At 40.7% G+C, this 25,834-nt stretch overlaps 1 protein-coding gene across 1 annotated transcript in view; it reads left to right on the plus strand.

The window, feature by feature from the left end:
• EXOC4 (exocyst complex component 4) overlaps nt 1–25,834 on the plus strand; it is a 722,132-nt gene that overhangs the window by 85,476 nt on the left and 610,822 nt on the right. Inside the window, exon 7 of the mRNA XM_002922628.4 lies at nt 12,635–12,809. Within this exon, the coding sequence (XP_002922674.1) occupies nt 12,635–12,809 (175 nt within the window). The remainder of the gene's footprint in view (nt 1–12,634; nt 12,810–25,834) is intronic.

A 25,834-nucleotide genomic window follows, 5' to 3' on the forward strand; every position in this document is an offset into this window, starting at 1 on the left:
TAAATAAATTGGTAATAGCTTCATAACATATCAGGTGAATTAGTAATGTTAGTAATGTTCTTTATTCTCTTGTAAGCATGAAATCGGACAGCTGTCTTTCTAATTGTGTATTGTTTTTGGGTTATAGTCTTCAGGGAAAGGGTGTCTGGCTAAATGGGACAGGTCTTAGTATTAGATTGCTTAAATCTTTATTTACATTCGTCAGGGTAAAAACAATAGCAACAACAAAACCTGCTTTTGAATTCTCTTGTTTTGCATGGTATTGCGGGTTCGAATTAGAGATCATATGAGTTAAAGGACTGGCAGATAAAATCTATTTCATGGATTACTGATAACATTTAGGTGTGAGCCTTCCTGATACATCGGGGTCCCCTTTTCTATTTGGCAGAACGTGGGAGCTGCCTTAGGTCTTATTTTCTGTGCACTTGTTGGTATTCCATATTCAAACTGACGTTAGGTCTTCCACTGGAAAAACACAAAAAACTTGGTCAAGTGACAGTCTTCCCTTGCTGATGTTTAGGGTCATGTCAGATGGGATTAAAGCATCATCATGTGTATCTTAAGCTGTATTTCATACCTTAGGGTCTCTTCTAACTCCTGGCCCATTTCATTATCACAGTCTCTAATCAGACTGGACTATGAGTTTGTCATAGGGGGGCTAACTTTGTGTTTGCAGCCTGATCTAGGGCAGGACACTTACTAAATGCCCAAGAAGTTTAATGAATGAATAAGAAAAATACATTAAGAAGATAATTTTTTAATAAGAGGAAGTGAACTTAAAAAAAAAACCACATCTCTGCACCACTTATAGGAGTGGGGTCTAAATATCAGCAGCACCAATGCCATTTGAAAGTTAGAACTGGAGGGGTGATTAAATTGGAATCTCTGGGTGCAGGGCCTGCGGGGATCTCTGCCTTAGGTAATTCCCATGCATGTCAAAGTTTGAGAACACTCTTTATACCATCACAGACATCACAGAGTTTTCAACTTTTGTAGCATATATGCTTTGCAAAGCAGTTTGTCATCTGGTATCTCACCTGAGCGAGGCTCACTATTGGTCTCATCACAGGTAGGGATGTTATTAATCCCAGATTTACTCAGGGAAATGTGAAAGCCAAAATAATTAGTTCACAGAGCTTGGTGGTGGTGGAATTAAGAGTAGAAGTAGTCTCTTTCCATCAGGGAGTTTGCCTTCTGTCTTCCATAAAGGTGGCGCTCCTAATTCCTTTCCTGGGCCTGATTTTGTTTTTCCCCTGGAGAAAGGCAGTATTTGCACTGACATATCCATTCTCTCACCCAAACCCCCCATTGTGTCAATGACAGGCCTCTCAGAGATAGCTGGACACGTTAAGCAGTGTGATCAGCAGCCACAGAGTAAATGGATCTTAATTAGCTCACCTGAGAATTAAACTGATGACTTAGATATCTAAGCAGTTCCCCCTAGGGACCTGGCACATTCTTGTACTAAAAATACATACCTAACATCTTTAGTTATCTCTGAAAAGTGGATTTATGGATAATTTTTCTTTCTTTCTTTTCTTTCTTTCTTTTTAATGATTTTTTATTGTATTATGTTAGTCACCATACAGTACATCCCCGGTTTCCGATGTAAAGTTCAATGATTCATTAGTTGCGTATANTTAATGATTTTTTATTGTATTATGTTAGTCACCATACAGTACATCCCTGGTTTCCGATGTAAAGTTCAGTGATTCATTAGTTGCGTATAACACCCAGTGCACCATGCAATACGTGCCCTCCTTACTACCCATCACCGGTCTATCCCATTCCCCCACCCCCCTCCCCTCTGAGACCCTCAGTTTGTTTCTCATAGTCCATAGTCTCTCATGTTTCATTCCCCCTTCTGATTACCCCCCCTTTCTTTATTCCTTTCTTCCTCTACCGATCATCCTAGTTCTTATGTTCCATAGATGAGAGAAATCATATGATAATTGTCTTTCTCTGCTTGACTTATTTCACTTAGTATTATCTCCTCCAGTGCCATCCATGTTGCAGCAAATGTTGAGAATTCGTTCTTTCTGATAGCTGAGTAATATTCCATTGTATATATGGACCACAGCTTCTTAATCCAGTCATCTGTTGAAGGGCATCTCGGCTCCTTCCATGATTTGGCTATTGTGGACAATGCAGCTATGAACATTGGGGTGCATATGGCCCTTCTCTTTACTACGTCTGTATCTTTGGGGTAAACACCCAGTAGTGCAATGGCTGGGTCATAGGGTAGTTCAATTTTTAACTTTTTAAGGGACCTCCACACTGTTTTCCAGAGTGGCTGTACCAACTTGCATTCCCACCAACGATGTAAGAGGGATCCCCTTTCTATGGATAATTTTTCTAATGTTCCACTATGATGAAATATTATTTTGGAAGGGGGGAGAGGAGTTTCCCTCCTAGCTTCAGTGAGGTATAATTGACATACAACATTGCATAAATTTGAGGTGGAGAACATGTTGATTATATATTGCAAAAATGATAACTGCCATAGCATTAGCTAACAACTGCATCACATCTTTTAATTACCATTTCTTTTTTTGTGGTGAGAACTTAAGATCTACTCTTAGATCTTAACTTTTAAGTCTATAATATGGTATTAACTATAGTCACCATGCCACACATTAGCTACCCAGAACTTACTCATCTTATAGCTGCAAGTTTGTACTGTTTGACCAGCTCCCCATTTTCTCCACCCCCAACCCCTGGCAACCACCATTCTAGTCTGTTTCTTTGAGTTTGGCTTTTTTAGATTCCAGGTATGTGAGAACATACAGTATTTGCTGGACTTATTTCCCTTATCCTGATACCCTCAAGTTTCATCCATGTTGCCACAAATGACAGGATGTCCCTCTTTCTCATGGCTAAATCATATTCCATTGTAGTTATGTACACGTGTGTATGTATATGCGTGCATATACACTTACACGCACACCACATCTTCTTTTTCCATTTGTCAATCGGTGGACGCTTAGGTTGTTTTCCCATTTAGCTGTTGTGAGCAATGCTGCAACAAACATTTTTAATTTGTTGAGGAACCCCCATACTGTTTTTCATAGGGGCTCCATCAATTAACATTACCAATAAACAGGGCACAAGGATTCCCTTTTCTTCATGTCCTTGCCAGTGTTTGTATTTGTTGTTGTTGTTTGATGATAGGCATTCTAACAGGTGTGAGGTGGTATCTCATTTTGGTTTTGATTTCCATTTCCCTGATGATGAGTGATGCTGAGCCCCATCTTATTTACCTTTGGTCGTTTGTATATCTTCTTTGGAAACATGTCTTATTTAGTTCTCTGCCTGTTTTTAAATTGGATTGTGTGTATGTGTCTTTTTGTTGTTGTTACTGAGTTGTATGAGCTCTTTATATACTTCACATACTATCAGATATATCATTTGCAAATATTTATTTTTTAAGATTTTATTCATTAGAGAGAGAGCTTGTCCATGTGCACGAGTGGGTGGAGAGGCAGACGGAGAGGGAGAAGCAGACTCCCTGCTGAGTGGGGATCCCAACTTGGGGCTCGATCCCTGGACCCCGAGATTGTGATCTGAGCCGAAGTCAGATGCTTAACTGACTGAGCCACCCAGATGCCTCTTATCATTTGGAGATATTTTGCTCCATTCTGTGGGTTGCTTCTCATTTTGTTGGTGGTTTCCTTTGCTGTGCTGAAGCTTTTCAGTTTGATGTAGTCCCACTCATTTGTTTTTACCCCTGCTGCCTTTGCTTTTGGTGTCAAATCCAGAAAATCATTGCCGAGGCTAATGTCAAGGATCTTACCTCTGTTTTCTTCTAAGTGTCTTGTGGTTTCAGGTCTGCGGTCTGAGTGTTTACCCACGTAGAGTTGACTTTTCTGTATGATGTGAAATTGTGCTCTAGCTTCACTCTTCTCCATGCGGCTTCCAGTATTCCCAGCACCTTCTCTTGAGGAGGTTATCCTGGGAAAGGCTTTTCAAAGAATGATGCTAATGCTTTAATTGAAGGTGGCCTGGGTTTGTTTCCTAATTTTAGTCACTAGTTTGCCATACGTTAGAATTAATTCACTGGGGTCTTCTACCGGGGATTCAGGCACTGAGCATGAGAGGCTGACTTACAAGGGGGGAAGTGACACAGGAAGAAAGCTCCCAGCGCCAGGTCCCAGTGCAGTGTGCTTTTTATTTTTGCACTGTTTCTTTCTCTGTTGCTAATAGTTTTTTCCTGCTCTTTTCATCGTGCAGATGGAGAATTAGTCAGCACTTCTCAAATAGTAACTTCTTTTTACATGAAGATTGTCATTAGTAAGTGGCAAAACTTATCTCTATCCCTTTAAAAGTAGGTATTCGATAACCCTGAAGATTAAATGAGATCTCTGTCCTGTTTGAAATGAAAAATACTAGCTCAGCCAAGCTTATTAGGAAACCGTGTATGTGAGCTGGAGACATGTAAAACTAAGACCATTTTGATAGGAAATAATTGATGACCAATTTCCTTTAATTTTTCACAGAAGACCCAAGCTCGCAGGTCAATGTTTTCTTATCTCTTAGAGCATAGTGGTAGGGAAATAAATAGTCTGTGGTTTTTGCCTTTATCTATTAGTGGGAAAATGCAGAACCTTGATATTAAAGTTTCAGCAGATAAGTAGTAGTAGAACGGAACTGATTTTCTACCTCGTGTGTGTGTCTTTGCTTCATGACCAAGTAAGGCAGCTCCTTGGCTGCAAACATGGATTTTCCAGCCAAACGACTAATTCAAGGTTCCCTGGATGTTAAATTTAGATTCGGAGAGTCGTATCTCACCTTAAATATTGAACATTTTTCACAGCTTGATGATACAGCTTTATACCATAGACACTCCTTGTCCCCTTGTAATTGTTCCTTAACATTTTCTTCTTATGTTTCTTGAAGATGAGACAGGGGTAGCTGCAAGTGGGAAGTTAGTAGAGGATCTGGGAAATAAGTAACATTTTACTTATAAGAGGACTGTTTCCAAAACCTGCCAGGTAATTGGATGTATGTTTAAAGAACAAATACTTTCTTCAACTTGACACTCCTGTGTTTGTTCTTTTTATACAAAATAGATTTTATTATAGTATTATTAAAGCTAGCTCTGAGTGCATCTATCTTTCAGCTTGATATACTTTTGATTCTCATGTTAAGGTTGGTGAGGTTATCTTTTTGAGAGGATAGTTATGTGAAATATTTCTTTATATAAGGGCTTCTAAAACCAGGAGATTATAATAAGTAATGTATTTCCTCACCTTGTTATTGATAACCAGGCCTCTATCTCTCCCATCTGTTGGACTCATTTTTTCATTCTTTCAACACGTATTTACTGCCTATCATATGTGGAACACCATGACAAATACTGGAGCAGAGTGGTGAATTGGACACAGTTCTTTGCCCTCAGTGAGTATACAGTGTAGAGAGGGAGAGGTAAGGACTGGAGGAATGCAGACAGTGGAGGGCTGTTTTAGTAAATGATATGGTCTGTATTAGCAGAGTAACCATAGCAGTGGAGGCAAGCGGTCCATCTGAGAAGATAGTAAAGAAGTGACTGATAGATTGGGTTTGAGTGGGGAGGGGAGGTGGGGGTGATTTGCTGGGGCAAGTGATACCATTCACTGGTGTAGGGACCATGGAGGAGTAGGTTGGGGGAGCGAGAAGATGAGTTCTATGTAAGACCTGTGGGATTTGAGGTCTGGAGCTCAGGAGAGTGGTCCCGCCAGAAGATGCATGTAGTAGTCATTCGTGGGTGGAACGTTGAAGACCGTGCTGAGTGAGCTCACCCAGAGAGAGTATGAGGATTGAGAAGAGTTCACGGGACTCCAGGAATGGGCTGAGGAAGAGGTTCCTGAGAAGGAGCCACCAGAGAGGTGGAAGGAAAGCAGAAGAGTATTGGGTTGTGGGCCAGTGGGAGGCAGTGTTTGGAGGGGGAGTGAGTAGTCAGTAGAAGGGAGTGCTGCATTGATTTAAATAATGGCCAAAGAGTGTCCGAGAGATGGAACAAAATGTTGTTGGAGACTTTTGCAAGAGTTGTTTTAGTAGAATACCAGGGGTAAAAAAACTAGTTTACAGTGAGAAGGTAGAGTCCATATAGACAGTTCTGTTGACACTTTTTCCAGCCTTGATTTCCCTGGCATTGTATGGTACTGATAATCTTTGTCCGTCTGTCCTTCCTTCCTTCCTTCCTTCTTTCCTCCCCCCCCTTTCTTTCAGATTTATTTATTAGAGAGTGCAGGGAGGGAGAGGGAGAGAGAATCGGAAGCAGACTTTCTGCTGAGTGAGGGGGCTCAACGTGGGGCTCCATCTCACCACCCTGAGATCATGACCCGAGCCAAAATCAGGAGTTGGAGGCTTAACCAGCTAAGCCACCCAGGCGCCCCTGGCCTCTTTTTGAAAACGACTTCCTTTTTTTTCTAATACCCCTTAAAAGGAACATCCTCTAAAATTGAGAGCTTTGTGTGAACCTTATCTGTGTTGTAGTTGCGTTGTCTGTGATATGAGGATAAAAGCAGTACTTTCCTCATAGGGTTGTCCAAAGGTTTGAATGAGGTAACCCAAGTAAAGCACCTCACAGAATGCCTGCCATGTGATGGGTTTGGCTCTGTTTGGCGTAGAGGTCTTTGTTAGAGTCCTTGGTCTTTGTTAGAGTCCTCGTTGCTGTTGTCATCGTCCTCTTTCCTCTCTTACTTCAGCCCTCCTCTTTCAGAGCTCTCTTTAATTATACCAGCTTTAGCCATCAGCCCCATGCTGAGGACCCCAGGTCAGTGTCTCTGATCCTAGACTTCTAATAATGCGGCCACCCTACCTTGCTCATTCTTTGACTCATGAACTCAGGCACCCATGACATTTGACTGTTTTCTCCATTCTGGGCATTGGGCCTTGTGTTGGAGGGGACTTGTAGTTACAGGGAGACACAAACAAGGCTTCTGCTCTTACTTTCTGGCCCAGGAGGCCATGCATGTCACTATTTTGTCACTATGCTCAGTGTCCATTGTGAGTGTCTATTTTTGGAGGGAGTATAGAATCCCAGAGGAATGAAGGAATCAGCTCTTTCTCTGTGAGTTAGGCCTCCTTCAGTTATCAGTGACAGACCCCAGATCCAACTACACTGAAGCAGGAGTTTTACTGGAATGATGCTGGTGTATCTTAGGGAGTAAGCTGGTGTATCTTACTAATGGAGCTGAAGGAAGGACAGAGATGCAGCTGGGCCATGCAGACACCTAGAGCATCCCCCTCCCACCCTTCCCCTTGCAGATGGTAACTGTTAAAGGTACAGAAAACAATTTACTGTTGTTCTAGGTCGGCTTTTTTAGTATACTTTTACATACATTTTTGCATGTATTTCTCACCATCTGTGATTAGGAAACTGTAATTGAAGAAGTTTGTGTTTGAGGAACCTGCGATTTGGAACGTCCTTATGATGTCTTGAAGGCCCCAGGGATACGCAGCAGCGAGCCGGCGTCAAGTCTGTGGTTCTCAGTGGCATTAATACTGTCCGGCCATCCCAGGATTCCTGTTTCCCTTTACCAACGGTGATGTTGTATTGCTGTTAGTGCGTACTGTTTTGTGGCTTTAGAAATGGCCTCTGTTTCTGTGGTGCCATGTGAGAGAGAGAATGTGTGTTCCTTTTTTGGAACGGCAGAAATGGCAGTTAGTTGAAATTTTAATCTCTGAGGTTCTTAGGCTTCTTTGTCCATGAGGCCTTTTGTAAGGAGTCTATGGTACTTGATGGATTCTGTCTGCTCTTTTGTCTTTTAGATCAGCAGTGAAAACCTTGAGCCTAAAATGATTTAAGCGACTGAGTTAACTGCAATGGAATGTTTTATTTCTTTTATTTATTTAAATTTTGTGGTGGGAGTGGAGAATAACTTGAGCGGGGCTTTGTGTGTTTGGGTGACCCTGAGTATGTCTGCAGCTGGGCAGACGCTTGTTTCTCGATCTAGTATCGTGTGGGCAATTGGAGAGTGTCTATGAATATTCATCTTGTTTCAGTTGACTTCTGGTGGCTCTAATTTGGGCCAGACTAGTGTGGATTTATGTCCTATTTATGTGAGTGATTCCCGATCTCTCTTATGCTCTGATGCTTCAGGAGAGAGTTGTCTGACTTTTTCTTTTTTAAGGAGTGCATATGTTGGTAAGGAATGGTGTGCCTTTGCAAAGCGTGTGTTTTGACTTTGGTTTCTTTTTCCTCATTAGCCATTCACTCCTCATCCCACTGCGGAGGGGTCAGCTTCCAGTGCTCCTCTGAAATCCTCTTGCCAAGGTCACTGGGACCTGTGAGTTGTACGATTCTCCGTCTTTACCTTCTCTGACCTCGGCGTAGCCTTGACTGTGGATATTCTTTTCTCCTTTGTCTCTTACAGTTTTGTTTCCTGGCTTCATTCTTCTTCCCGAGCTGCTTCCTAACCATCTTTTCAATGCTGCTATTTTGGGAAGTGTTGGCTGTGGACCTTGCTTGCTTTACGTACTCTGCATATAACCCTGAGTGATCTCCTCTCAAATATTTATCATTTTAAAAAATTTCCGGTGTCAGTCTCTCCCCTGAGCTTCAGATTTGCATATCCAAGTGCTTAAATAAATAACACCTAAAACGTAACCAGATATAAACCCAACATCTCTCCTTCCAAATTTCTGTCTTCACTTGAATGCTCTCACTCTCAGGAAAGATAACCATCATCTTCAGAGTTGCTCAAGCCAGAATCCAGACAGAGGGGGCCTCTATGTGGTTCTGTCCATTTTCTGCTGTGCTCCTTCCAGCAGTTCAGTGAGACCCCTAGAGCCGGTATTAATTAATATTTTGTTTTTATAGATGGGAACACTTGGAGAAGTTGAGATTTTTTTTTTTCATTAAAAAATACAGGAATTATCAATGTTGGGAAAGCACGTGAATCTTAATTTCTTACAGGTTACTTACATTAGTGGGAAGAACAAACCAAAAACAAGTCGACCAAAAGAGAAAAACTAATGTCTTCTTGTAGGAAGACTCCCAAAGAATCCACTTTTGTAATACTTCACCTTTTGAGACATCAGTTTCCTTTTTCACTATTTTATATGTTTTCACTGCAGGGAAGGTGTTGGGCCCTGCTGTCCTCCCTCAGTGCCATAGCTGTTGGGTTCTTTTTAAATAGATATATTGAGATATAATTCACATACTACACAGTTCATCCATTGAAAGTGTACAATTCAGTGGTTTTTAGTGTATCCACAGGGTTGTGCAACCAGCACCACTGTCTAGTTCCAGAACATTCTCCCCCCGCCCAAAAAATAAACCCCATATACATTAGTAGTCAATTCCCACACACTTAAGTAACTACGGATATGTTTTCTTTCTTTATAATTTGCGTATTCTGGGTATTTTATATAAATAGAATCATAGAATATGTAATCTTTTGTGGCTTTTCTTACCGAGCACATTTTCAAGGTTCATCCATGTTGTAGCTCGTCCCAGGACTTCATTCCCTTTGGTTGACAAATAATAATCTGTTGTATGAATATACAGCATTTTGTTTGTCCATTGATGAGTTGATGGGCATTTGGATTATTTCCATTTTTATGGCTTTACTATTAGTAATATTTTACTGTTAGGAATAATGCTGCCGTGAGCATCTGTGTACAAGTTTCTGTGCACATGTATGTTTTCATTTCTCTTGGGGATATACCTAGGAATGGAATTCCTGGGTTCACATGGTAGCTGTATGTATCATGTTTTTGAACTAGTTTCCAGAGCAGCTGTACCATTTTACATTCCCACCAGTACTGTAGTGAGAGTTCCAATTTCTCTCTACATCCTCAACAACACTTTTTATTGCTTGCCTATTTGAATATAGCTATCTCAGTGGGCTGAAATGGTATCTTGTGGTTTTGACTTGAATTTCTCTGATAGTCAGTGATGTTGCGTATCTTTTGTTTGCCTGTTGGTTATTGATATATCTTCTTTGGAGAAATATTTTCAGAACCTTTTTCCATCTTAAAATTTGGTTATTCATCTTTTTATTGTGAGTTGTAAGACATCTTTAGATATGCTAGATACAAATTCTCCAGATAAATGATTTTTCAGATATTTTCACCCATTTTGTGGGTTGTCTTTTCACTTTCTTGATGGTGTCATTTGCTGCACGAACTGTGCGTTTTATTAATATTGCCATGCCTGTGCTGTGGTAAGGCAGAGGAGAACGTCCCTGTCTTTGAAATGGGTCGATGTTTCAAATGTAGGTAGAGCTGCAACTAGAATCTCTCCACTTCTGGCCTGTTTCTTCTCCCTTCTTTCTTCCCTGTGTGGCCTCTCTTATGGTTGTGATGGCCATACAACAATAGGTCTGTCTTGGCCTTGATTGTTCAGTACTGGGGGAAGCTGGTAGTGTCAACATTTTATCAAAGGATTGCTGTTTCCGTGATGTTAATAGTAACCACTTAAACCTCATCTTAAATTTCAATTCCCTGCTTGGTCTCTTTTCTAAGTAGACCACTGCCCCTGGTGGCTGAACTGCTCTTATCCTTGAGTGGCAGGCAGGGTGGTCTGGAGAAGACCAGACAGCAGCACCCCTCCATTCAGAGGAGCTGCTGCTTTTCCAGTGTTTTCTGCTTCCTTGATGGTTTGCAGGCCTGTACCTGGAACTTAATGCCATTGGGCAGTTGGACACCAGTGTGCCTCAGGCTTCTGAATGTCCTGGATCAATAAGATTTCAAGAACTGTTAGTGGATAGCATAAGGTTATTTTTTAATTTTGTTAAGGAAGGACATTTGGTAATGTAATTGCCATCATGACAGAAAATGAGATTTTCCTATCAAGAGAGTACCCAAAATACCAAATGAATTTGCTTTTGTGAAAAGTTGATATATGTTCCTATTTTCTTATTTTGCTGTCTATCCCTGAAAAATGCCCTGTGGTCTGTGGATTGATATTTGTAAACCATAGGCTTATATACTTAAATCTTTATTTGAAAAGTAGAGCCTTCACTTAATCAGGAGTTTACTCTGTATGATGCCAGATACCAGTTTTATACAGGTCATTCCTTTATGCTGAATTAACTATTTTGGCTGTTATGTTAGACACATCTTCTCCGTACCCTCCACTGACACTTGAGAATTTCTCCTGTAATATAGATGAGAAAGAATTGTTTTAGGTATATGTGAGTATAAATATGATTTGATCTTTAAAAGATTTAAAAAAAAAAACAAACCCATGATTGCAAAGGTAGAATGGCTTCTATTTACAAATACAGTGTTTAATTTCTGGATTATGTATGTTCTAAACTGGGAGTACTCCATAAATTTTTATTGATTCTGTCTCACCTAAATTAAAATGTCAAACAGATATTAGGGTTTTATCATAAGGTAGTTATTGGCTGTCACACTGGCACATTAATTATAGTAATTGGGCGGTAAAGTAGCCATAGGAATAGATAATAGGCTATACATTTTGATGAAATTGTAGTTATAACCTCTTATTTATGGTAATAAAATCTTGTTAATTGACATTGCTGACAAGCCCTTTTGCTTTCCTTTTCTACTTTTCCACTTGGTTTGTAAGTCTGCTTAGGAACTCTGAACTGACAGCCCACAATATACAATAAAGGTCACATTCCAGAATTTTCTAGACTCATTCATGGTATACACATTAAATTCAGCAAATATTTGCTGATCACTGTTTTAAATGGTCCTAAGTATACGGAGATGTATGAAGCAGTTTCCCACATTGAAAGACTAATACTGAAGAAGGGAGGTAAAACATCTCTATGTAAATACCCATGACCCGCATTTATTGAGTCACATATATGAGCCACATGTAAGTACCTTACAAGTGGGATAAAATACAGGTTCAGAGGAGGAAAGAATGATTCCAAGCCTAGGTGATCAGTGAAGCTGTGTGGCTCAGTGATAGAGGAAGTACATGGCATTCCTGACATAAAGCTTCGAGCTATCTCGGAGCCCACATCTGCATTCCAGAGCTATAGCCAGAGGTACGTGGTTAAATGCACCGACATGGAAATCGACTTTTGTTCTAGGCTCAGCTGCCTTGCAACCTCATTTTGTGTCCTTGAGTGTATAAAATTGATGTAATAATATGTGTCCAGCATCTCTCACTGTGAAAAATGAGCTAATGCAGATGCCTAAGCTGCTCCCCGTGGTGAAAGTCAGATTGCTTGGCAGGTGTGTGATTTTTTTGCAGACAACCTAGGCCATACCTCTGAATGGTAGGTAGAGCCTTCCATGACTAAAAGGATTAGCATCCTTACCAAAGTGCCCAATTTGTTGCTGGGGAATAGCATGTTCTGTGTAACATCAGAACTGTTGTCTGAAAAATTTCCTGAATTTCTGGGAGAAACTGCCCAGGTGAATATAGAGTAGTGGTGTGGTGATCGCTGAAGTATGATAAAAAGGAAACGTGAGCTGCTGCTGCTGGTCTGGGACATTACAGCTGGTTTTACATTCTTGCATCATTTCCATTTTATAGCAGAGGAGACTGAGGTTTAAAACAGACTTCAAAAGTTGCTTCAATCATACAACTGTTGGAAATGAGTCTGTGGAGATCTGATGCGCTGTTCCCATGGTTGATGGTTTTCATGCAGGCGGCTGTACTTTAAGCCATCTTCATGTGCATGCGTGTGTGGGTGTAAATATTCTCGGTTTTTTTCATCAGGTTACTTCTAGAACTGCTGGAGTTGCTATTTGACAAGTTTAATGCTGTCGCCACTGCACACTCCGTGGTCCTGGGGTACCTGCAGGACACTGTTGTGGCCCCGCTGACTCAGCAGGAAGACGTCAAATTGTATGATATGGCGGACGTGTGGGTGAAGATCCAAGATGTTCTGCAGGTGAGGTGCTTTTACAGGTAACGGTGCCATCTTGATTTGGAATAACAGGATGGAATGAAAAATCCGCCACCTAAAATATTCCCTTACTCATAAACAGTGAGAAAGCAATGTTGCTTTTTAAAGGTGGTGCTGCTGATGTTATGATCTTCAAAAAACACCTTTTACCTTTTTTTGCCATGCTTTAAAATTAGGAGATTCTCAGTATGTAGCAATCAAGGATGTACAGTATTTGGTTTTCTGTTGTAACATACTTGGCTGCACTGGAATTAGTCATATATTAAGGTAATCAATATTAAGATGTCCTTAAACAGTATTTTATAAACCTATGTAGCTTAGTTTTATGACTGTTTTCCTACAGTCATCTCTTGCGTATATTGGGGTAAATGACAGGTCAAGAACTTGTTTTGAGGGATGAAAATAACCGTAAGGTATAAATGTATCACTTTGATTTGTTGAAGATTGGAGAAATGATATTACTGTTTGGTATGATGAGGCAGAGATGGTATTTAGAAATTTTATTATATTTTCTCTCCATGTGCTAGGAAAATATATTTGATTTGGCCAGATGAGAATTGGAAATACGATTAAGAGTTAGCTGAAGCAAATTTGACATAGCTAAATAGAAGTGATTTGGTTAGATAGTACCTACTAATATGAAAAAAATTAAGTATATGTAGGAAATTGAAAAATATAACTGTGTAGGAATGAAATTACTTGCATGGCAAATAGGAGTATTTGCAGGAAAAAATAAATCATGAATGTAAATTGTAGTCATTTTTAAGAGTATAAGGGATGCTTCTGTTGGATTGAATGATGGATCCTTGGTTACTCATTCATTAGACATTTTTTTTGGTGCAGTCTGTGTGCTTTATTGACGGCTCAGTGAAAGGAATATAGGTTGCAACTACATTCTCTGAGTTCCTTTTTGCTGCTTTATCTATTACTATGTGTCCATAGTAGGAGCTTGATGAATATTTGTGTATTGAATAAAATATCTTTATTGCTTAGAAACTAGTTCTTTAACGTTTTATATCTTGATTTACTAATATGGAAATATGTGCTTTTCCCACAAACATGTCCCATGTTTATTTTAAGGATGAAATAAGATAGTAGACTTTAAAATCACAAAAACAGTTAGAATGAGGGACTTTTGATTCTAGCCATGATGAAGTTACCTCCTGTTGTAAGCAACTCTAAAGCCGGATGGACTCAGGGAGTCAGCACATTCAGTTGCGAGCAGAGAACACATGAAGTGAATCCCGCATTCATCCCAGCTTCCTCTTGGGGGACATCTGCCATACTACGGCATGCGGAAGTGAAATCGAGGCAGACAGAAGCAGGCTCCCTAAGCAGAGGAAGCAGAGATGAGAGTTTGGGGTTGTGGACGCAGCTGGGATCTGTGCGTCAGGATGGTGGAGGTGGAGAAGAGGGAGTTGCACAGAGGAGGTGCCCCATCAATCTGAAAAGAGCGTCATTGAGCCTTTGGTCAAATACGAAGCTACGCAGACACACCGCAGGGCTTGGCAGAATATGGCCACTGTGGGACCGTATGTTGAATGGCAGTTCCAGACGTGGCCAGGTGCTTGGAAATGTTGGAGTTCAGAGTCGCCAGAGTGGGGTGAACTTGCTGAGCACCCTGAACTTTCAGATGTGGCCTCAGAAAGCTTATGTTGTGGGAAGAGGACTGTTTGGGCTGCAGGGTAGGGGTTACTCTAGGTCTTGCATAACCGAGTCTCTGTAGCATCAGCCCGATCCACCTGCTCGTTAGCTGTCTGCCAGAGCAAAACTCACCCTAAAGTAAGACAGTCCACATTTTCAGTGGTGAAGCATCTGCAGCGTCCAGTGTACATTTATGTTTGTGAAAAAGCAGAAAAATGTGACTCTAATGGGGATTTAAGAAAATTAATAAAAATTAATATCTGAAGTGAAAAATTGACCAGGTGGCTTTGGCTGCAGATTGTCTGCTTTAGAAGAAAATATCAGAGAACTTGAAGATGAAGCAATTGGAATAGTCCAAAATGAAGCACAGGGAGAAAGCTGACTGCAAAGAAAAATGAACAAAACCGTATTGTCTATAATGGGGCAGTATCCTGGAGTTTAACGTTTTGTAGTTCCATTGCAGGTACAGAGGAGAGGGGAGAGACTTATTGGGGCAGAAAATTATTGGAAGAAATCATGACCAAAAGTTTCTAAATTTGTTGAAAACCGTAAGATCCAAGAAGCTCAACAAGTCCTAAGCAACACGAACACAAAGAAAACCAATACCTAGACACATCATCATCAGGTTGCTGAAAACCAAAGAAAAAAGTCTTAAAGATAGCCAAAGGAAAAAAGGAAAAGATAGCCAGAGGGAAAAAAGACACAGCGCTTAGAACGAACCAGTGATAAAAACGCCCACTAACTTCTCGGTGGCATTTTGAAGAGCATACCCCTATCTTTTTGGGTTTGTCATTTTAGGTTTAAGAGATCCTCTTTAAATATAAATACACAGTTTGGGGTGCCTGGGTGGCTCAGTTGGTTAAGTGTCTGACTCTTGATTTTGACTCAGGTCATGATCTCAGGGTTGAGGTCGAGCTGCATGTCAAGCTGTGTGCTGGGCGAGGAGCCTGCTTAAGATTTTCTCTCTCCCTCTGCCCCCCCTCCCCCATCCCCACTTGAATGCTCTCTCTTTCTCTCTCGATAGATAGATGGATAGAGAGATAAATATAGGTAGATTAAAAGTATATGAATAGAAAGAGGGATGGTATGGAATACTAGTAATTTGTATTATGTAAACAGGTTGGATACTATTAGAATACATAGTATTATCATATGGAATAATTTTTATCATATTGCTGTGGCATTTCAGAGTTGAATATATCAAGCCCTAGAAAATATTTACAGATTATCTAAACCTGTTTTTGCAAGGTTATGAAATACTTTATAAGTTCTTATGATCTCTGATATTTGACCAACTTAGACTAATGTTGTAAGTTGAAAACAACTTTTAAGTCTATTAGGATCGTATTTATAATACTATCATGAAGAATTAATTATGGTTATGAACAAAGTAAGATATGCCTTACTTAGCTCTACTTAGTTTGAATTTGTCCAACATACACAATTACCACACTTTTGAAAACAAAACCCATCAACTTGTATTAGAAATGTTTGTAATATGCTGAGGAACTTTAAGTTCTATCAGACAAGAACAGCTGAAATGTAAAGATGATTTAAAATATATGTTTGTGGCTTTATGAAATGACTTATACTTTTCACACATGTGGTTTCAAATGAAGTGATGTGGGGATCTTACCTTCATATTATGATATGAGTTGTTTTGCCTACTTAAACAGCTTTAGTAGATAATTTACATGGCATAAGATTCACGCATTTAAAGTCTAGAGTTCAGTGGTTTTTAGTAAATTTATGGAGTTGTACAACCATCACCGTGATTTAATTTTAGAATATATTCAGCACTCTAGAAAGAAACCTTGTGTCCATTAGCAGTTACTTCCTGTTCCCCACTGCTTTCACCCCCCAAGATGTGTCTAAGACATAAGAGGTCTCAGTTGTGCGTGTTATAGCTCTCAGTAAACTGGTAGTACCCAAATCATACACTCGAAATACTGTTACTATTTGATGTTAATGTGTTCATGTATCATTGGCATAAGCTATTTGACAGATAAACAATATAAAACTAAAACTGATCTAGTAATATAAGGTGAGGTGTCTAACATAGAAATATCATGTCATTTCATTTATTGTGTTTAACTGGCTTGAGATCAAGGTATGCTTGCTTCCTTCTTTTAGTCCATTTTTCTCCTCCTATTACGTATCTACTTTGCTGCCCCCATCTTTTGTTTTCTTAGACATATGTTGGAAGAATGACCTTATTCATGACTTGAATTAATTTGTGGTTGTTTCTTAACTCTCTATTCTACTTGTCTTTATTAACCCACAGATTTGAGAATGAAGCATTTTTGAATAAGAAGTTCATTTAAATATTTTAAATTGTTATTAAATAATACAAATTATTCTGCAACTTTTAAATTGTTTTTAGTTCTCTATTTTCTGATTCCTTCAAAAATTCCTTCCGGTCACAGGTTACCGAGTAATATTAGGCTATACACTCATCAAAAACTGGGTATGCAGCGGCAGACACACAAGCGAACTGATGCCGCTAAACATAAGAAGGCAGTTGGCACAGTGTGTCATCAAATTGTGCTGAAACATGTGGAATGGATCAAAAAAGGGTTTTGGGGTTGATGATGAGCTGATTCCTGGAGTCACAGGAGTGGAGGCGATGGCAGTGGCTCTCCATGTAGTTGGAACGGCAAATGAGACTGTATTTCATGGCCCAGAGGAATAGAAAAGGGTCTTCAGAGGTAAGTGAGAAGAAGAATGGTTGTGCTATAAGTGACCGCTTCTTCTGGCTAGGTAGGTTTGGGCACAGCGTGTTGAAGGCCTTTAGTGCTACGTAAGGCATTTGTGACTGATTTTCAGATTGATGGTTTCTGAGACAGGATGTGCATTTAATTTACCCAGGGCTTGGTTCCTAGCCTCCTCCTAGACCTTCTGAATGAGAATCACTGCGGATAAGGACTGGATTCTGTTGTTTCTGGTTTTGGTGTTTTTTTTGTGTGTGTGTTTTTGTTTTGTTTTTGTTTTTTTGTTGTTTGTTTTTAAGGTGATTTTGTTCTATTTATTTAGGGCTCTCTAATTGGGAACCATTGCTTTGGGCCAGTGTTCCCTGAGAACATATTAAAAGTTCAGATTTTTATCCCTACCTTCTGCTTACGAAATTATAAACTCTAGGGATGCAGTCTAGTATGATCTGTGTTTTAACAAACCCTTCAGGTGATTTGTATGCGTGCTGGAGTTTGGGGACCTTTGTTTTCAGTAATCTTGGACCACTGGGGATTTTGATCGGGGTGTGATGAGATGAAGTAGGGTTAGTGTGCTGGCATTGAAAAGAACTGAGTAGAGTGGCTCGAGACAAATACAGGGAAACTGTTCTGTAGGCAAATGGGTGATTGTGGGTGATTGTACCTGAGTATTGTTTAATAGTGAAATAAACAAGACAGGCTTTCATGGGGCATGGTAAAGGAATACAAGGGAGCGAAGGATTTGTAAACCTTTCGGGAGTCTTGGAAAATCTATAACACCATGCAGTTGACTCAGGAATCTGGTTTCCAGTGTGACAGGTGTTTTAACGATGGTTTAGCATATTAAGCTACTGGGCCAGCTATGTGCGAGGTATTGGGGAATAAAGATGCACACACGATAGAGAACTCACTGATGAAATGAGTAGGAGCCTGCAGTGTATGTATCTCCACTAAATTCACTGTTGGAGATTTGGCAGGAGTAGTAACACGGGAGAATGTGTTGTTTGTTTGTTTTCTAAACCAACATGGAGGTTTTAAAAAAGACTCTTGGTTTAAGTTTCATGTAGCGTTTTTGCCTAGGCCAATTTAGTTTTCACATGCTCTCTGGGTTAAAATCCTTCCTGGAGAATGAAATAAGGGGGAGAGGAACAGTAGACCCCCGCGGTTAAGCACGCACCAGCCTGAGCGGAGGTGATGGCGTTACATGGTGAATGGAGTTCCATACATAGACTTTGGGTTTCAGTGTTTCTTTGAATGGAAAATATTTCTTGCTGACAAATTGCAGTGCTCTTTTGTTTATTAAATCTTGGAAAAGAAAATAATTTTTGATCTTTTAAAAACTTCAGCAGCTTTCCTCCCCTGGAACCTGGGCTTTCCCTGGCAGGCAGACTCCATCCTGCAGTTGAAAGGCTCATTTGTCTCAGCATGTTTGTGTGTGGAGACAACGTTGTGAGGAGACAAAGCTGCAGTCATCCTAGTAACAGGGTGTCACAGTTTCCTCCTGGTGTCAGCCCCGTGACCACACACCGCTGCACTCCTTTTGCAGTTTTACACTCTTTTTGAAACTGTGATAATAGCAATCCATGTTTTTGCCCTTCAGAGCAGCGGCAGCACATTCCAAAATGTCACCTACTTGGTGACATGCCTGTCATACTGTTGGCTGCACATTTTCAAGTGCATAAGACTGAGGTGCATTGAAACAAAATATTCTGTTTCTTGTGGAATTCTGCCCGACAGTAAGTGAGAGGATCACTTTGAACAGGTGTTAGGGTGCTAAAAAAAAGATCTCCTTCTTTCATATCTCCTTGCAAAACTAACTGCCCGTTTAGCTCTTATTGGCTGAAAGTGTAACCCCTTGGTGTGCTAAGCAGTGCTCTCTAGGTAGGTGGAGGCAGTGGGTTCTCATGACACTGTTTACCACTGACAGTGACACCCAGAACAAGTCACTCCACGTGTTCGTGCCTTGATCTCTCTTTCTGGAGATCAACACAGACAGAATGTAAAGTCATTTTACTTTTGCCAACTGCCACATAAATGTTTAAATAGTGATAAAATTAACCTCATACAAAGAGAACTTGAAGTTTCCTGTCAGGTCAGAAAATGCACAAATCTTATTGGTACTGATCCATGACCTGGAGGAGTTTTTCAAGGAGACAAATGCAATTCCTATTTTGATTCCAGGTCTGAAACTAGGTTATTCTTTGGTTTGGTTTCATTTGATATTTTGTTAGCTGAGGATTCCAGACCTTTAAGTAAAACCTGCTTTTTTCAATATTCCAAGCCAGATAACTTGTCAGATTATCCTTGCAGAAATAGTTTTTCTTCATTTCTCAGCCTTACGAAACTTTTGGATAGCCTCTATTTTGGGTGGTATAGTAAAGTCATTGCCAGCCATGCCATTGCATCTCCAGAAAGGTGCTTTTGCTCCTAGAAGTTTTGTCGTGTCTTGCTGCCTGTGAACAGAACTGAGTTTACGTTAGAAAGTTAAATTAGAAATCTTCCTCGAAATTGGAGCCAGTTTGCATAGCATCAGGGCTCACCCTTAATGCTTAAAGCAGGAACTGATGGGCCGCCACGGAGATCCTCTGGCTTCTGGTAAAAATGTGTCAAGTGCTAAGGTGTCTCATGCCCAGTGAAACCTGAGGTGAATATCGTGGACGTCTTAATACATTGGGCCAAGCTCTCTAATATCGTAGCTTAGCAGCGGATACTCCGGAATAAGTAGATCTGGTGGGAAGTCTGCTCTCCTTAAATTCCTTGTTACGCAGGCAGGGTCTGCTTGGATCTTGGTCTGGTGGCAGAAATGGCAGCCTACCACTTGCAAAGCTTATTTCCCTCTCTAGTTTTGTCTGAGATTTTAGAGGATGGAGCGTTACAAGTCGGTGCCCATCAGGCTTGTACTGCTACTGATGCCGTAGGGTCCCTATGAAGACGGTGTGCTTATCAGGGTGTGGTGCACCTGGGTGGAGGCCAGGGGCCTGCTAGGAACCAGGAGGCCACATAGTAAGTGGTGAGGATTCCAACCAGAATTCCCTGTGAGCCCCACTTCTGGAAAGCCTGTTTCAGTAGGATTCCAGTTGATTCTAATGCACATTCCCAGTTGAGAGCCAAGATTAGCAAGTGTGAGAGGTTTGGTTATATTAAAACCAAAGCTATTAAAGACAATCTTAAGGAGTAAGAGAAGTTTATAGTAAGTGAATTTAGTTTAACTTTGAAAGATAGGTCACTGTCTCATGTTTAGGAGTGTCTCTGTTCCATGACAGGTAGCAAATGATAAGATGTTGAAACTCCCTACAGATGGGGGAAAATGATTTCGTATAGACACACTCTAAAGGGAAAAGAAAAACTAAATGATTGTTCTGTCACCCATTTCCATTCACAGATTTTGGATAACTTTATTTAGAGTAGCAGCCCTAGGACAGCTAGCAGGTAATTCCTATTTTTGACTTTAATAGTTGAGAATTGGACAGATACATTATTTCATTCAAGACTGTGTTTAGGATCGGAAGCAATTGTATCAGAATGTTTTTCACTATTAAGAATGGGGAGTTTGTATGTTGCCCCCCCCATCTCCATTCGTTACTTGTACGAGTTTTCTAAATTTATGTTAATAGAATTTTTTTTTAACTGAGGGGAAAAGATATTTCTTCCGTTTTAAATATGTTCATTAAAAGGAATTTAAGAAAGCATAACCTTGTGGGGAGTTAAGACAAAAACATTGATCAAGGACAATTACAGAGCAGTTTATGATCCCATGAGAAAATTTTCATTGTGAACACCAGTGCTAGAGAAGACCAGAGAAGGAGAAGGTCAGAATGGGTTAAAGTGGTTGAGTTCATGGTCAAGGTGAGACTTGGACATTTCAGTTTGGTTGGGGCTGAATGCATGATGCAACTAGTATGTTAGAGACTTGGGGAGAATGGAGGTTTCTGGTTGGTTGGTTCTTTGGAAAGTGTTATCAAAGCAAAATTGAATAATTTTGGGTGACCGGAAGATTGAATAAGAGATTGGGCAGTTTGGACTTGCTCTTTGTGGCAGTGGGCTACCATTATAGTTTTTTATTTTTGTTACTGTGAAAAATTTCAAACATGTTCAGAAATACATAGAAATGTATAATGAACCCCCATCATCCAATTTCACCAGTGTCAGGAGTTATCAGTTCTTAGTAATATTGTTTTATTTTTTTTTTCAAGTTTGATTTATTTATTTGAGAGAGAGGCAAAGGGCAGAGGGGGAGTGAGAATTTCAAGTAGATCCCCTGCTGAGCACAGACTCTCGATCTTGGAACCCCAAGATCACAACCTGAGCTGAAATCGAGTCAGACACTTAACTGACAGATTCGCCCAGGTGCCCAGTATTTTTTTTTTTTCTACCACTGTCCATTTTCCTTTCTTTTACTATTTTGAAAAAAATCCTAGAGGTGATTCTGTTTCATCTGTAATGGAGTATGGATTCTAAAAGATAAGGACTCCTTTGAAAAAAACATAACCATACCTAAAAACATAATTTTCTTATAACCAAATATTCCAGTCTTCACATTTCGAGCTGTCTCAGATGTTGTAATTGTGTATTTTTTGCAGTTTGTTCGAATCAGAATCCAAATAAGGTTTAAATATTGCAGTGTCATTGGTACGTTTCTTAAAATTCCATCAATCTGTAAGTGAAATCTCTCATTTTCTTTCTACCATTTGAAATTTATTCAATGAAGAAACCAGGTCATTTGTCCTGTAGAATTTTCCATATTCTGGCTTCTGTTGATTGCTTTTCCGTGGTGTCACTTGCTATTTATTATTGTCCTGTGACTTGGGTCTAGAAGCTTCCTCAAATTTAGGTTGATTTTTCGGGGGGCATAATTACTTCCTAGCTGATGGTAGAGATTATGCTTTTCTGATAAAAAAAATAAATAAAATGGTGAGATTAATATTTTTAGGAAGATTTATCTGGAAACGGTGTGCAAAATGGATTGATGGAGAAGGAAATGGATGGAGAGATCCCAGTTAGAGGTTAGGCTCAATCAGTGCAGGATGGAAAGGTGAGACGAGGGCAGGGCCACTGAAAAGAGGACAAAGATGAAAGAGATATTAAAAGAAGAGTGAATTTTCAAAAAAACCTTTTAGCGTCGACTTGTACTTGGGTGGTTGGGGATTAGGATGGGGAAGATGGTGCTTTGGTGCCTGTTACATTTGAGGTATTGGGAGAATATCCCTGTAGAATTGTGTTACCCCAGGGGATTAGAGATTGAGCACAGAAAACCCATGGAGAGATTAGGGAAGGAGATCAAAATTTAGGGATCATCTAATCTGCCTGGGGATACCAGCTGAGGCAGGAAAGTGGACCAGCTCAGAAACTCAAGAGTACAGAAATGAAGCGAGGACTTTCCTTACGCAGGTCATCGGCTCAGTTAGCTCTCCACAGTTGCCACAAGCAGCATATTACACAGTCCCTAGAGACTGGAGTTTCTTTCAGTGATGCCACATCTTGCCTTTCTTTTGCTTCTGCATTTTTTCATTGTCTGCAGGTGATAGGAGGGCAAATTGTTGAGTGGGACCCACATGCTGTTCAGGTCAGGGGTGGTATAGCTTTCAGAAGCTGGCGAGTCCCTCGGGGATGTGGACAGATAGCTTGGAGAGCGAATAAAAGCTTGTGTTAACAGGTCCAGAAGTGAGCCTGGAAGGAAGTGAAGACACGGAGTCTTCAACAGGGCAAAAAGTATATTTGGCCAGCCACAAGGCAAAGACCTTGGAGTTGACGTGACTTGATATTTCTTTCTCTCGTGACCCCTGTGTTTGCCAGCCTGGCCAATACCGTGACCGAGAACCGGGTTGTGAGGGTGGACGCCAAGAGTTTCTCGGTATCCTGTCCTGTTTCTTTTGTCTTACATCCATCAGAACTCCAGGGAATGGGGTTAATCAGAAGGCACAAAAATGATAGATTGTCCTAAAGAAGTCCTTCCTAATTCGAAGTATCTTAAGAAAATGTGTTCTTCAGATATCCATTTTAAACTTTTTAAGATTATTGTTTTCACCTGTGTTTTATGTATGTATTACCTGGTTGTAGAAGGATGCACAGAATAAATTTTTGCTGTCAAATCTCTGTCGGTAGTACAGTGAGGCACTGAAAAAGATAATGGGCCCTTCACACAGGAATTTTCTTGAAAATCCCTTAAATTTTTTAATCCTTAATAAGATTATATAACCAGTGTTACAGCATTCAGAGCTACAATGATTATTTTTTAGTAGTTCTGGGCTTCCCGGAAGTCATTGTTGGTATTGCCAAAGAGTTGTCACACTAGTGAGGGGTATGAACCTTTTTTTGTTATGCTCCCTCCAAGTTTGGAAGGATTTTGGAAATATAAAGTGAACAATGACAACAAAATTCACCACTTCGGATAGGATTGCATCTGAGGAAAACGAGGGCTGCCGCCAAGCATACTACAGCAGCTGACGAAAGCTCAGCACGAAATAGCCAGTCTCACGGGGGTGATAAATGACAGTACGTTAGATATGTGTTAGCGACGTGATATGGCAATGGAAAAGGCCAGCACTATTTTCAGCTGTGCTGCACAGAGCCTCATCTCTGCTCCGAGCTGGGGCCGATCATCCCTGCGTACCCAGTTCTGGTGAGGCGGCATCCCAGATGCCGTGTTGGACACAAGTGTGCCACAACGACAGACACATGGGTGGAAGTCCCAAGCAGAGCATCTGCAGCGATTAAGGACTTCAGAAGAGATGAGTTCCAGGGATTTTTAGAAGAACTGGCATGTTTAGGAATGAGCACGGAAGCAAAGAGACGATAACCTTTTTGGAGAGCGGATGGTCCTGAAATATCGTCATTTTACAGTTAGTCACTCACAACAGAGTTACAAGTCCTCAGTAGTTGGCAGTGCTTTAGGACAGAGCACGTTGGAGGGGTTACTCAAGCTATTTCACAGATAGCTGCAACGTAAAATTAAGTTCTTGCTTATTGTCAACTGTGTGTTTATCAAGGGAGCAATAAATAGAGCAGCTTCTGCTATTCTGGGAAAAAGGAATATAAAATGATAACCGATCATGTCGCTCAGGTGCTTTTGATTGGAAATACAAATGTAAAAGGTAGACTTGGGAACAATGAAGGTGAGACTTTACAATTTTTAAAAATTCAAAGAAGAAATAAAGGAATTATTTACTTTCCACACCAGTCAGGGTGAGCACAGCAGAAAGAAATAAGAAATGCATACTGTAAACCGAATGTCAGGAACTCCTTCCACCGTGAGAACTCTTGGGCTACAGGATAGTCCCCTAGGAAGAGGGGGTTGAATTTCCTTGGGCATTTGATCCTGATGGAATTGAATGTGTATCACTAGGGAAATAGACTGAATATCCCTGCAGGCTTTCTCATTTCTTTTCTGATTCTGGGTCCTTGCTGATGATCTGTTCACCCGCTGTGATTAGAAATACCATCTCTTGTTTTTCTCCACGCACGCACATTTTAGACGCTCTGCTGATTGGCATAGGGTACAGTGGAGATTCACTGCCCTGAGGCTGACCCGGTTCTACAGAACTACTCCTCTGTGTGGGATGCAGCACAGGTCGGGTTGCTAGGGTCCCTCACTGAAGGCAGATAAACTTGCTAGAGTGGGCTGGTGTGAGAGTGTCAAGGTGTTCTTCAGAGATACCTAATAATCTGATAGGGTTGCAAGCTGGCCTCCCTGGGGTGCTGTGGGAATAGGAGAGTGGTAGGCATGAAAGCCAGTTCAACCTCCCTCCCCCCGCCCCCCCACTCCGGTTTTACTGTAAAGAAAAAGGATATTCGGCAGGCAGATGACCGCAGATTCTTCTTGTGTCCTGTAGAAATGTGATCATTTTATTTTTAAAAAATTTTTTAAAAAGATTTTATTTATTTGACAGGGAGAGTGAGCACACGTGTGAAAGAGCACAAGCAGGGGGGAGGAGCAGAGGGAGAGGGAGAAGCAGGCTCCCCACTGAGCAGGGAGCCCAGGACTCTGGGATTATGACCTGAGCTGAAGGCAGACACTTTACCAACTGAGCCACCCAGGCACCCCGAAATGTGATAATTTTAAGTTCTTGCCTGGGAAAGTGCTCTTGAAGAGCAGGTGGACTCCCTGTGCTGTGGCATGATCGATGCCACAAGCTTTGTGTGGAGCAGTTTCGTTGCATCATCAAAGAAGTAAACTGAAAATACAAACTAAATGAATGGTCTGCTTCCCTGTAATAAACTGGTTTGTTGGATAAGATTATTAGCATGGCATTCAGATGCCTCCACAGTTGGGGTGAGCCTACTCTTCCCTCTTTTCCTATAGAAATGCTCCGGTTAAATTAGTCTCCCTGCCCTTGAAGTTGAAGGACTCTGTCCTTCCTCTCACCAGTGTTTTGCTTTACACTGCGCATCTTTCCCACCATCTTTGCCCCCAGGCCTGAATACCTTCTCTGCTGTGCTCCAGTCAGCTCTGTCTTATCCATGAAGCACCCATGATTTCCTTTTCAGAACTCATTGCGCTTCTTGTTTTCACTGCTCCTTTGACATATCTCATAGTTATTTCTTTTTCTTCCAAATCCACATCTTTCCTTCTCAGGCAGATAAAAGTCCTCTGGAAGACCATTTCTCGCAGTGCGTTTGCATTTGCAGTTTTTAATTCCTTTTTCAGCTCATATTTTGAGA

This window comes from Ailuropoda melanoleuca, chromosome 1 (assembly GCF_002007445.2).
Source record: "Ailuropoda melanoleuca isolate Jingjing chromosome 1, ASM200744v2, whole genome shotgun sequence".
NCBI lineage: Eukaryota > Metazoa > Chordata > Mammalia > Carnivora > Ursidae > Ailuropoda > Ailuropoda melanoleuca.